Raw genomic sequence first — 11,033 nt, 5'->3', positions numbered from 1 at the left:
AGGGGGGAGCGAGTGAAGACTTCGACCTGCGGGATACCTGGAGGGAGAGGCACCAGGAGAGACGCTAAGGCTAGATTTGCCAGCATTCGATGATCTTTTGCCACACCGTTTTTGTCTGGATCAGGTTTACATTTTAAACCACGGGTGGCCAAACTTGCTTAAAGTGAGAGCCACACTGAATAAATGTTAGAGGTTTGAGAGCCGCAAGACATGAAGGTCAGATGTTTGAGAGCCACAAGGAAGGAAGGAAGGAAGGAAGGAAGGAAGGAAGGAAGGAAGGAAGGAAGGAAGGAAGGAAGGAAGGAAGGAAGGAAGGAAGGAAGGAAGGAAGGAGGGAGGGAGGGAGGGAGGGAGGGAGGGGGGGAGGGAGGGGGAGGAAGGAAAGAAGGGAGGGAGGGAAGAAGGGAGGGAGGGAAGGAAGGAAGGGAGGGAAGGAGGGAGGGAAGGAGGGGGGAGGAAAGAAAGAAGGGAGGAGAAAGAAGGGAAGGAGAAAGTGAGGGAAGGAAGGAAGGGAAGGAAGGAGGGAGGGAAGGAGGGGGAGGAAGGAAAGAAGTGAGGAAGGAAAGAAGGGAGGGAAGGAAGGGGGAGGAAGGAAAGAAGGGAGGAAGGAAGGAAAGAAGGGAAGGAGAAAGGGAGGGAGGGAAGGAAGGGAAGGAAGGAGGGAGGGAAGGAGGGGGGAGGAAGGGAGGAGGGAAGGAAGGAAGGGAGGGAGGGAAGGAGGGGGGAGGAAGGAAAGAAGGGAGGAAGGAAAGAAGGGAAGGAGAAGGGAGGGAAGGAAGGAAGGAAGGAGGGAGGGAAGGAGGGGGAGGAAGGAAAGAAGGGAAGGAGAAAGGGAGGGAGGGAGGGAAGGAGGGAGGGAGGGAGGAAAGGAGGAAGGAAGGGGAGGAAAGGAGGGAGGGAAGGAGGGGGAGGAAGGAAAGAAGGGAAGGAGAAAGGGAGGGAGGGAGGGAAGGAGGGAGGGAGGGAGGAAAGGAGGAAGGAAGGGGAGGAAAGGAGGGAGGGAAGGAGGGGAGGGAAGGGAGGGAGGGAGGAGGAAGGGAGGGAGAGAGGGAGGGAGAAAGGGAGGGAGGAAGGAAGGAATTGAAGGAGGGAGGGAGGGGAAGGGAGGGAAGAAGGAAGGAAGGGAGGAGGGAGGAAGGAATGGAAGGAGGGAAGGGAGAGAGGAAAGGAGGAAGGAAGGGAGGGAGGGGGAGGAGGGGGGAGAAAGGAAGGAAATAGATGGGGAGGGAGGTGGAGGTAGAAAGAAAGCATCTGTAACTTTAAATGACTGGCTTAGCTTGGAGAGGTGGTTTGAAGAGACCAATGCCTTCTCCAAGCCAGCCAACAGGGCAGTGGGGGCTTTGAGCGCCCCACCATGTGTGGGAAAGAGCCACATGTGGCTCCCGAGCTGCAGTTTGCCCCCCCCCCCTGTTTTGCTCTGCAGCCTGCAGGTTGGGGCCTGGGGATGCTCTTCAGCTGGCAGAGATGGGCTGCTTTGAAGGGCAGACTCTGTGGCACTGGACCCTGCTGAGACCCCTCCCCGAACTCTGCCCTCTCCCGGATCTAGGGTTGCCAGCCTCCAGGTGGAGGCTGGAGATCTTCCACTTTGACAACTGCTCTCCAGCTGGCAGAGATCAGCTCCCCTGGAGAAAATGGCTGCTGGAGGGAATAGAGGAAGCTCCGGCTCTTTCCTTCCTTCCCCAGGGGACCAGAAGGGGGAGGAGCCTCAGCCATAGAAGGAGGAGAGGGCTTGGCTCAGTAGCTCTGCTGTGCGATTGAGAGAGCTGGCAAAGCAAGCTCTCCCTCCCCACCCTTCCTTCCCCCAAGGGAGGAGTCTCAGCCAATAGAAGGAGGAGAGACTTGGCTCAGTAGCTCTGCTGTGCGATTGAGAGCCTGGCAAAGCAAGCTCTTACTCCCCCCCTTCCTCCCCCCAAGGGAGGAGCCTCAGCCAATAGGAGGAGGAGAGACTTGGCTCAGTAGCTCTGCTGTGAGATTGAGAGCCTGGCAAAGCAAGCTCTTACTCCCCCCTTCCTCCCCCCAAGGGAGGAGCCTCAGCCAATAGAAGGAGGAGAGACTTGGCTCAGTAGCTCTGCTGTGAGATTGAGAGCCTGGCAAATCAAGCTCTTACTCCCCCCTTCCTCCCCCCAAGGGAGGAGCCTCAGTTAATAGAAGGAGGAGAGACTTGGCTCAGTAGCTCTGCTGTGCGATTGAGAGCCTGGCAAAGCAAGCTCTTACTCCCCCCTTCCTCCCCCCAAGGGAGGAGCCTCAGCCAATAGAAGGAGGAGAGACTTGGCTCAGTAGCTCTGCTGTGAGATTGAGAGAGCCTGGCAAAGCAAGCTCTCCCTCCCTCCCCCCAAGGGAGGAGCCTCAGCCAATGGAGAAAATAAGCTTTGCTCTAGGCCGCACGTTTGACACCCCTATACTGTACATTCACAGATATTATTGTTTAAAAGGCATCCATGCTTCCAACGCCAGCAATAGTGAAATTAGATGAATCATTGAGGCACAGTCTTAACTAATACAAATGAAAGGGTAGCTTAGCACCGAGTGCCTGTTGGGTTTAGTTGGGTCTTTAAGGGGCTCCTGCACTTGAATCCAGCTCTTCTACTGCCCTCCCCGAACCACAGGGTAAGCCCTCATCTGAGTCCTAGAGAGGGCCAGTCGTGGGGTCCTTCCAGGTGGTGGCACCATAGCCCTCCTCACCTTTGGATTCAGGCATTTGTACTTGCGGAAGATCAGAGATTTCGGAGAGGCTCCCCAGCAGCTTCCTGCAGAATTCCCGCTGGGCGCTGATGTTGGCCAAGGGCACCCGGCTTGGCACCTCGGGTGGAAGTCGGGCAGGCGGGCGTACCAGCTGGAATTGGGGAAGTCGAACCAGAAAAGCTGCTCCTCGTCCAGGGTTTGGGCCAAGCCGAAGAACGGAGCCTCTCCCTGGCAGAAGAAGACCTGCGAGAAGACGTGGGTGCTCTCCTCTAGAAGAGGGAAGGGGAGAGATAAGGCCGGGAGGGGGAAAGAGAGAGAAGAAGATGAAGATGAAGATATTGGATTTATATCCCGCCCTCCACTCCGAAGAGTCTCAGAGCGGCTCACAATCTCCTTTACCTTCCTCCCCCACAACAGACACCCTGTGAGGTAGATGAAGATATTGGATTTATATCCACCTCCACTCCAAAGAGTCTCAGAGCGGCTCCCAATCTCCTTTCCCTTCCTCCCCACAACAGACACCTTGTGAGGTAGATGAAGATACTGGATTTATATCCTGCCCTCCACTCCGAGGAGTCTCAGAGCGGCTCACAATCTCCTTTCCCTTCTCCCCCACAACAGACACCCTGTGAGGTAGATGAAGATATTGGATTTATATCCCGCCCTCCACTCCGAAGAGTCTCAGAGCGGCTCACAATCTCCTTTACCTTCCCCCCCACAACAGACACCCTGTGAGGTAGATGAAGATATTGGATTTATATCCCGTCCTCCACTCCGAAGAGTCTCAGAGCAGCTCACAATCTCCTTTCCCTTCCTCCCCCACAACAGACACCCTGTGAGGTAGATGAAGATATTGGATTTATATCCTGCCCTCCACTCCGAAGAGTCTCAGAGCGGCTCACAATCTCCTCTACCTTCCTCCCCCACAACAGACACCCTGTGAGGTAGATGAAGATATTGGATTTATATCCCGCCCTCCACTCCGAAGAGTCTCAGAGCGGCTCACAATCGCCTTTCCCTTCCTCCCCCACAACAGACACCATGTGAGGTAGATGAAGATACTGGATTTATATCCCGCCCTCCACTCCGAAGAGTCTCAGAGCGGTTCACAATCTCCTTTCCCTTCCTCCCCCACAACAGACATCCTGTGAGGTAGATGAAGATATTGGATTTATATCCCGCCCTCCACTCCAAAGAGTCTCAGAGTGGCTCACAATCTCCTTTCCCTTCCTCCCCCACAACAGACACCCTGTGAGGTAGATGAAGATATTGGATTTATATCCCGCCCTCCACTCCGAAGAGTCTCAGAGTGGCTCACAATCTCCTTTCCCTTCCTCCCCCACAACAGACACCCTGTGAGGTGGGTGGGGCTGGAGAGGGCTCTCATAGCAGCTGCCCTTTCAAGGACAACCTCTGCCAGAGCTATGGCTGACCCAAGGCCATGCCAGCAGGTGCAAGTGGAGGAGGGGGGAATCAAACCCGGTTCTCCCAGATAAGAGAGCTATGGCTGACCCAAGGCCATTCCAGCAGATGCAAGTGGAGGAGTGGGGAATCAGACCCGGTTCTGCCAGATAAGAGAGCTCTGGCTGACCCAAGGCCATTCCAGCAGGTGCAAGTGGAGGAGTGGGGAATCAAACCCGGTTCTCCCAGATAAGAGTCCGCACACTTAACCACTGCACCAAACTGGCTCTACACCAAGAGGGCAGGAGAGAGAAGACCAAGTCTTCCTTACTGCCACTGCAAGGGAGTGAGCCCACCCTTTATTGGCACTTTGTGTAGAAAAAGCCCAGCAAGTACTTATTTGCATATTAGGCCACACCCCTGACATCAGCATTGTTTCGCACAAGCCTTTTTGGTAGAAAAAGTCCAGCAGGTACTCATCTGCATATTAGGCCACACCCCTGACATTACTATTGTTTCGCGCAGGGCTTTTTTTGTAGAAAAAGCCTGGTAGGGACTCATTTGCATATTAGGCCACAACCCTTGACGTCACCATTGTTTCGCACAGGTATTCATTTGCATAATAGGCCACACCCCTGACATTACTATTGTTTCGCACAAGTCTTTTTGGTAGAAAAAGTCCAGCAGGTACCCATCTGCATATTAGGCCACACCCCTGACATAACTATTGTTTTGCACAGGGCTTTTTTTTGTAGAAAAAGCCTGGTAGGGACTCATATGCATATTAGGCCACACCCCCTGGCGCCAAGCCAGCCGGAACTGCGTCCCTGTGCGTTCCTGCTCAAAAAAAGCCCTGTTGATTGATAATACACAGTTCACACCGAACATGCTTTTGGTTTACATTTATTCATTTTGATAAGAGGTTCTTGTGCATGCTTTTTCTGGGCTCCACCAGCTGTTTTGCTGTTCTACTCACCTTTTTTGCTACTTATTGACCTCCAGGTGGTGGCTGGAGGGTCTCCTGGGATCACAACGGATCTCCAGGCGACAGAAACCAGTACCCTCAGCGAAAATGACCTCCTTGGAAGGTGACCAACCTGTGGCTCGGGAGTAGCCAAAGTGCGGCTTGGGAGCCGCCTGTGGCTGTTTCACACACCTTGTGTGACTCTTAAAGCCCCCCACTGCCCCGTCGGCCGGCTTGGAGAAGGCATTTGTTTCTTGAAATCACTTCTCCAAGTCAAACTAAACAGCTCCCAGAGAATGCATTTAAAGTTAAAGTTGCTTTCTTTCCACCTCTCCCTCCCTCCTCCCCATCTGTTTTTCCTTCCTTCCTCCCCCCTCCTCAAACATCTGACAATAATGTCTTGTGATTCTCAGACATCTGACGTTCATTCTTTGTGGCTCCTACGTTAAGCACGTTCAGTCGCCTCTGCTCCATGGCATAATACCCCACCGAAGTCTCCCCCATTCCCAAATCCTGCACTCCCCAGGCTTCAATTCCCTCCCCCAAATCTCCAGGAATTCCCGAGCCTGGAGCTGGCAACCTTATTGTTCCCATACCCCATAGCCCTTATCACACAGCATGAGGCCCAAGGAGTCACAGCTGGACTCGATACACCATGCTGTTACTCAGGAAGCCCTCTTACACAGCACGTACAGCAAATTAAAATCTGGGTATGGATTTCCTGCAGCCCCAAATTTATCGAAAATCACGCATGAAAAGGGGGGAATCAAACCTGGTTCTCCCAGATGAGAGTCTGCGCACTTCACCACTACACCAAACTGGCCCTCAAGACCCCTGGCTACAGGCTGGTTTCTCCATTTTTAAGCATTTTCAAACCTCTGGGGGGGCGGGGGGGTGCATTTCTTCACAGAGACAAAAGGAAACACTTCTTTATACAGAAAATGATTAAAATGTAGAATTTGCTGCAAGGGTTCCACCCACAGAGCAACTGTTAAAAGGGCCAGGAAGCAAAAGAGGCAGCTACAAGGGACAGGGCAGGCAGGCATCCAACAGATGAGATGCTTCAACCAAAGTTCTGCATGCAAAGCAGCTGTTAAAAGAGCCAGGAAGCAAAAGAGGCAGCTACAAGGGACAGGGCAGGCAGGCATCCAACAGATGAGATGCTTCAACCAAAGTTCTGCAGGCAAAGCAGCTGTTAAAAGAGCCAGGAAGCAAAAGGGGCAGCTACAAGTGACAGGGCAGGCAGGCATCCAACAGATGAGATGCTTCAACCAAAGTTCTGCATGCAAAGCAGCTGTTAAAAGAGCCAGGAAGCAAAAGAGGCAGCTACAAGGGACAGGACAGGCAGGCATCCAACAGGTGAGGTGCTTCAATCAAAGTTCTGCATGCAAAGCAGCTGTTAAAAGAGCCAGGAAGCAAAAGAGGCAGCTACAAGGGACAGGACAGGCAGGCATCCAACAGATGAGATGCTTCAACCAAAGTTCTGCATGCAAAGCAGCTGTTAAAAGAGCTAGGAAGCAAAAGGGGCAGCTACAAGGGACAGGGCAGGCAGGCATCCAACAGATGAGATGCTTCAACCAAAGTTCTGCATGCAAAGCAGCTGTTAAAAGAGCCAGGAAGCAAAAGAGGCAGCTACAAGGGACAGGGCAGGCAGGCATCCAACAGGTGAGGTGCTTCAATCAAAGTTCTGCATGCAAAGCAGCTGTTAAAAGAGCCAGGAAGCAAAAGAGGCAGCTACAAGGGACAGGACAGGCAGGCATCCAACAGATGAGATGCTTCAACCAAAGTTCTGCATGCAAAGCAGCTGTTAAAAGAGCCAGGAAGCAAAAAAGGCAGCTACAAGTGACAGGGCAGGCAGGCATCCAACAGATGAGATGCTTCAACCAAAGTTCTGCATGCAAAGCAGCTGTTAAAAGAGCCAGGAAGCAAAAGAGGCAGCTACAAGGGACAGGACAGGCAGGCATTCAACAGGGGAGGTGCTTCAATCAAAGTTCTGCGTGCAAAGCAGCTGTTAAAAGAGCCAGGAAGCAAAAGAGGCAGCTACAAGGGACAGGGCAGGCAGGCATCCAACAGGCGAGGTGCTTCAATCAAAGTTCTGCATGCAAAGCAGCTGTTAAAAGAGCCAGGAAGCAAAAGAGGCAGCTACAAGTGACAGGGCAGGCAGGCATCCAACAGATGAGATGCTTCAACCAAAGTTCTGCATGCAAAGCAGCTGTTAAAAGAGCCAGGAAGCAAAAGAGGCAGCTACAAGGGACAGGGCAGGCAGGCATCCAACAGATGAGATGCTTCAACCAAAGTTCTGCATGCAAAGCAGCTGTTAAAAGAGCCAGGAAGCAAAAGAGGCAGCTACAAGGGACAGGACAGGCAGGCATTCAACAGGGGAGGTGCTTCAATCAAAGTTCTGCGTGCAAAGCAGCTGTTAAAAGAGCAAGGAAGCAAAAGAGGCAGCTACAAGGGACAGGACAGGCAGGCATTCAACAGGGGAGGTGCTTCAATCAAAGTTCTGCATGCAAAGCTGCTGTTAAAAGAGCCAGGAAGCAAAAGAGGCAGCTACAAGGGACAGGGCAGGCAGGCATCCAACAGGTGAGGTGCTTCAATCAAAGTTCTGCATGCAAAGCTGCTGTTAAAAGAGCCAGGAAGCAAAAGAGGCAGCTACAAGTGACAGGGCAGGCAGGCATCCAACAGGGGAGGTGCTTCAACCAAAGTTCTGCATGCAAAGCAGCTGTTAAAAGAGCCAGGAAGCAAAAGAGGCAGCTACAAGTGACAGGGCAGGCAGGCATCCAACAGATGAGATGCTTCAACCAAAGTTCTGCATGCAAAGCAGCTGTTAAAAGAGCTAGGAAGCAAAAGGGGCAGCTACAAGGGACAGGGCAGGCAGGCATCCAACAGATGAGATGCTTCAACCAAAGTTCTGCGTGCAAAGCAGCTGTTAAAAGAGCCAGGAAGCAAAAGAGGCAGCTACAAGGGACAGGACAGGCAGGCATCCAACAGGTGAGGTGCTTCAATCAAAGTTCTGCATGCAAAGCAGCTGTTAAAAGAGCCAGGAAGCAAAAGAGGCAGCTACAAGGGACAGGACAGGCAGGCATCCAACAGATGAGATGCTTCAACCAAAGTTCTGCATGCAAAGCAGCTGTTAAAAGAGCCAGGAAGCAAAAGAGGCAGCTACAAGTGACAGGGCAGGCAGGCATCCAACAGATGAGATGCTTCAACCAAAGTTCTGCATGCAAAGCAGCTGTTAAAAGAGCCAGGAAGCAAAAGAGGCAGCTACAAGGGACAGGACAGGCAGGCATTCAACAGGGGAGGTGCTTCAATCAAAGTTCTGCGTGCAAAGCAGCTGTTAAAAGAGCCAGGAAGCAAAAAAAGGCAGCTACAAGGGACAGGACAGGCAGGCATCCAACAGATGAGATGCTTCAACCAAAGTTCTGCATGCAAAGCAGCTGTTAAAAGAGCTAGGAAGCAAAAGAGGCAGCTACAACGGACAGGCCAGGCAGGCATCCAACAGGTGAGGTGCTTCAATCAAAGTTCTGGGTGCAAAGCAGCTGTTAAAAGAGCTAGGAAGCAAAAGGGGCAGCTACAAGGGACAGGGCAGGCAGGCATCCAACAGGGGAGGTGCTTCAACCAAAGTTCTGCATGCAAAGCAGCTGTTAAAAGAGCCAGGAAGCAAAAGAGGCAGCTACAAGTGACAGGGCAGGCAGGCATCCAACAGATGAGATGCTTCAACCAAAGTTCTGCATGCAAAGCAGCTGTTAAAAGAGCTAGGAAGCAAAAGGGGCAGCTACAAGGGACAGGGCAGGCAGGCATCCAACAGATGAGATGCTTCAACCAAAGTTCTGCATACAAAGCAGCTGTTAAAAGAGCCAGGAAGCAAAAGAGGCAGCTACAAGGGACGGGGCAGGCAGGCATCCAACAGGTGAGGTGCTTCAATCAAAGTTCTGGGTGCAAAGCAGCTGTTAAAAGAGCTAGGAAGCAAAAGGGGCAGCTACAAGGGACAGGGCAGGCAGGCATCCAACAGGTGAGGTGCTTCAATCAAAGTTCTGCATGCAAAGCAGCTGTTAAAAGAGCCAGGAAGCAAAAGAGGCAGCTACAAGGGACAGGACAGGCAGGCATCCAACAGGGGAGGTGCTTCAATCAAAGTTCTGCGTGCAAAGCAGCTGTTAAAAGAGCCAGGAAGCAAAAGAGGCAGCTACAAGGGACAGGGCAGGCAGGCATCCAACAGGTGAGGTGCTTCAATCGAAGTTCTGCATGCAAAGCTGCTGTTAAAAGAGCCAGGAAGCAAAAGAGGCAGCTACAAGGGACAGGGCAGGCAGGCATCCAACAGGTGAGGTGCTTCAATCAAAGTTCTGGGTGCAAAGCAGCTATTAAAAGAGCTAGGAAGCAAAAGAGGCAGCGCTGCCCCCCCCCCCCCAAGAGGCACGGACCAGAACCCCAGGGAAGAAGCGGGTCCCGCTGCAGTGAAAGAGACGCACCCCCCTGCCTCCCACGGATACACAGCCCACATGTTCCCCCTCTGCACTCACAAATGCTCCCACAGGCACGCGGGGCCCCTTCACAATCAGAGAGGGGGCATCACAAAATAGAACCCGAGAATCCTAGAGCTGGAAGGGACCCCCTAGGGTCATCTAGTCCAACCCCCTGCACAATGCAGGAAACTCACAACTTTGCTCCCCTAAAATCGGAAAGCACACACACACAACACACCCCCTTCCTTTACCTTGAAGGGTGGCGGTGGCGACTGCTGCCCCCCAAAGCCAAGCCCAGAACCCCAGGCCCCAGCGGCACCGCTTGCTCTCCATCTCCTGTCCGGTGCAAGCCTGAGCTGGGGGAGGGCGGGGAAGCCCACCGCCTCCGTCGGCGGCTCAAGAGGAAGAGAGCCGCTCCGCCTCAGCCAATGGCCTTCCTCCGCGCTCTACTGTCACCTGTTGCCAAGGAGAAGTAGCTGGATCTCCGCTGAATGGGGCAGATGGAGCAAATTTCGACAGCCGGATCCGCTCAGTGTAGGAGCCCGGACAGACCCCACCCCCTTGCAGGGAAAGGGCATCGCCCGCTCCGCACCCCCCACCCCCGTTGCTTGCACATTAAACTGGCGAGAGCTAGTTTGCTGTAGTGGTGAAGTGTGCAGACTCTTATCTGGCAGAACCGGGTTTGATTCCCCACTCCTCCACTTGCACCTGCTGGAATGGCCTTGGGTCAGCCAGAGCTCTCTTATCTGGGAGAACAGGGGTTGATTCCCCACTCCTCCACTTGCACCTCTTGGAATGGCCTTGGGTCAGCCATAGCTCTCTTATCTGGGAGAACCGGGTTTGATTCCCCACTCCTCCACTTGCACCTCTTGGAATGGCCTTGGGTCAGCCAGAGCTCTTATCTGGGAGAACCGGGTTTGATTCCCCACTCCTCCACTTGCACCTGCTGGAATGGCTTTGAGTCAGCCAGAGCTCCCTTATCTGGCAGAACCGGGTTTGATACCCCACTCCTCCACTTGCAGCTGCTGGAATGGCCTTCGGTCAGCCATAGCTCTCTTATCTGGGAGAACAGGGGTTGATTCCCCACTCCTCCGCTTGCACCTGCTGGAATGGCCTTGGGTCAGCCAGAGCTCTCTTATCTGGGAGAACAGGGGTTGATTCCCCACTCTTCCACTTGCAGCTGCTGGAATGGCCTCCGGTCAGCCAGAGCTCTCTTATCTGGGAGAACAGGGTTTGATTCCCCACTCCTCCACTTGCAGCTGCTGGAATGGCCTTGGGTCAGCCAGAGCTCTCTTATCTGGGAGAACTGGGCTTGATTCCCCACTCCTCCACTTGCAGCTGCTGGAATGGCCTCGGGTCAGCCAGAGCTCTCTTATCTGGGAAAACCGGGTTGGATTCCCCCCTCCTCCACTTGCACCTGCTGGAATGGCCTCCGGTCAGCCAGAGCTCTCTTATCTGGGAGAACCGGGTTGGATTCCCCCCTCCTCCACTTGCACCTGCTGGAATGGCCTCCGGTCAGCCAGAGC

General features: G+C 53.4%; 1 protein-coding gene across 1 annotated transcript; it reads right to left on the bottom strand.

Moving 5' to 3' along the window:
* Positions 1–10: 10 nt before the first annotated feature.
* LOC132591047 (class II histocompatibility antigen, M alpha chain-like) lies at positions 11–9,840 on the bottom strand (the record flags this gene model as incomplete). The annotated part of the gene is given in 4 exon segments (XM_060263926.1): positions 11–37; positions 2,683–2,802; positions 2,805–2,951; positions 9,759–9,840. Coding segments are annotated over 4 exon segments (376 nt in total), but the record flags the coding sequence as incomplete, so codon positions are not given.
* Between the last annotated feature and the right edge of the window lie 1,193 nt (positions 9,841–11,033).

Source organism: Heteronotia binoei, unplaced genomic scaffold (assembly GCF_032191835.1).
Source record: "Heteronotia binoei isolate CCM8104 ecotype False Entrance Well unplaced genomic scaffold, APGP_CSIRO_Hbin_v1 ptg001373l, whole genome shotgun sequence".
Taxonomy (NCBI): domain Eukaryota; kingdom Metazoa; phylum Chordata; class Lepidosauria; order Squamata; family Gekkonidae; genus Heteronotia; species Heteronotia binoei.
The sequence above is the reverse complement of the archived record's forward strand: the minus strand, read 5'-3'. Positions and strand labels throughout refer to the sequence as shown.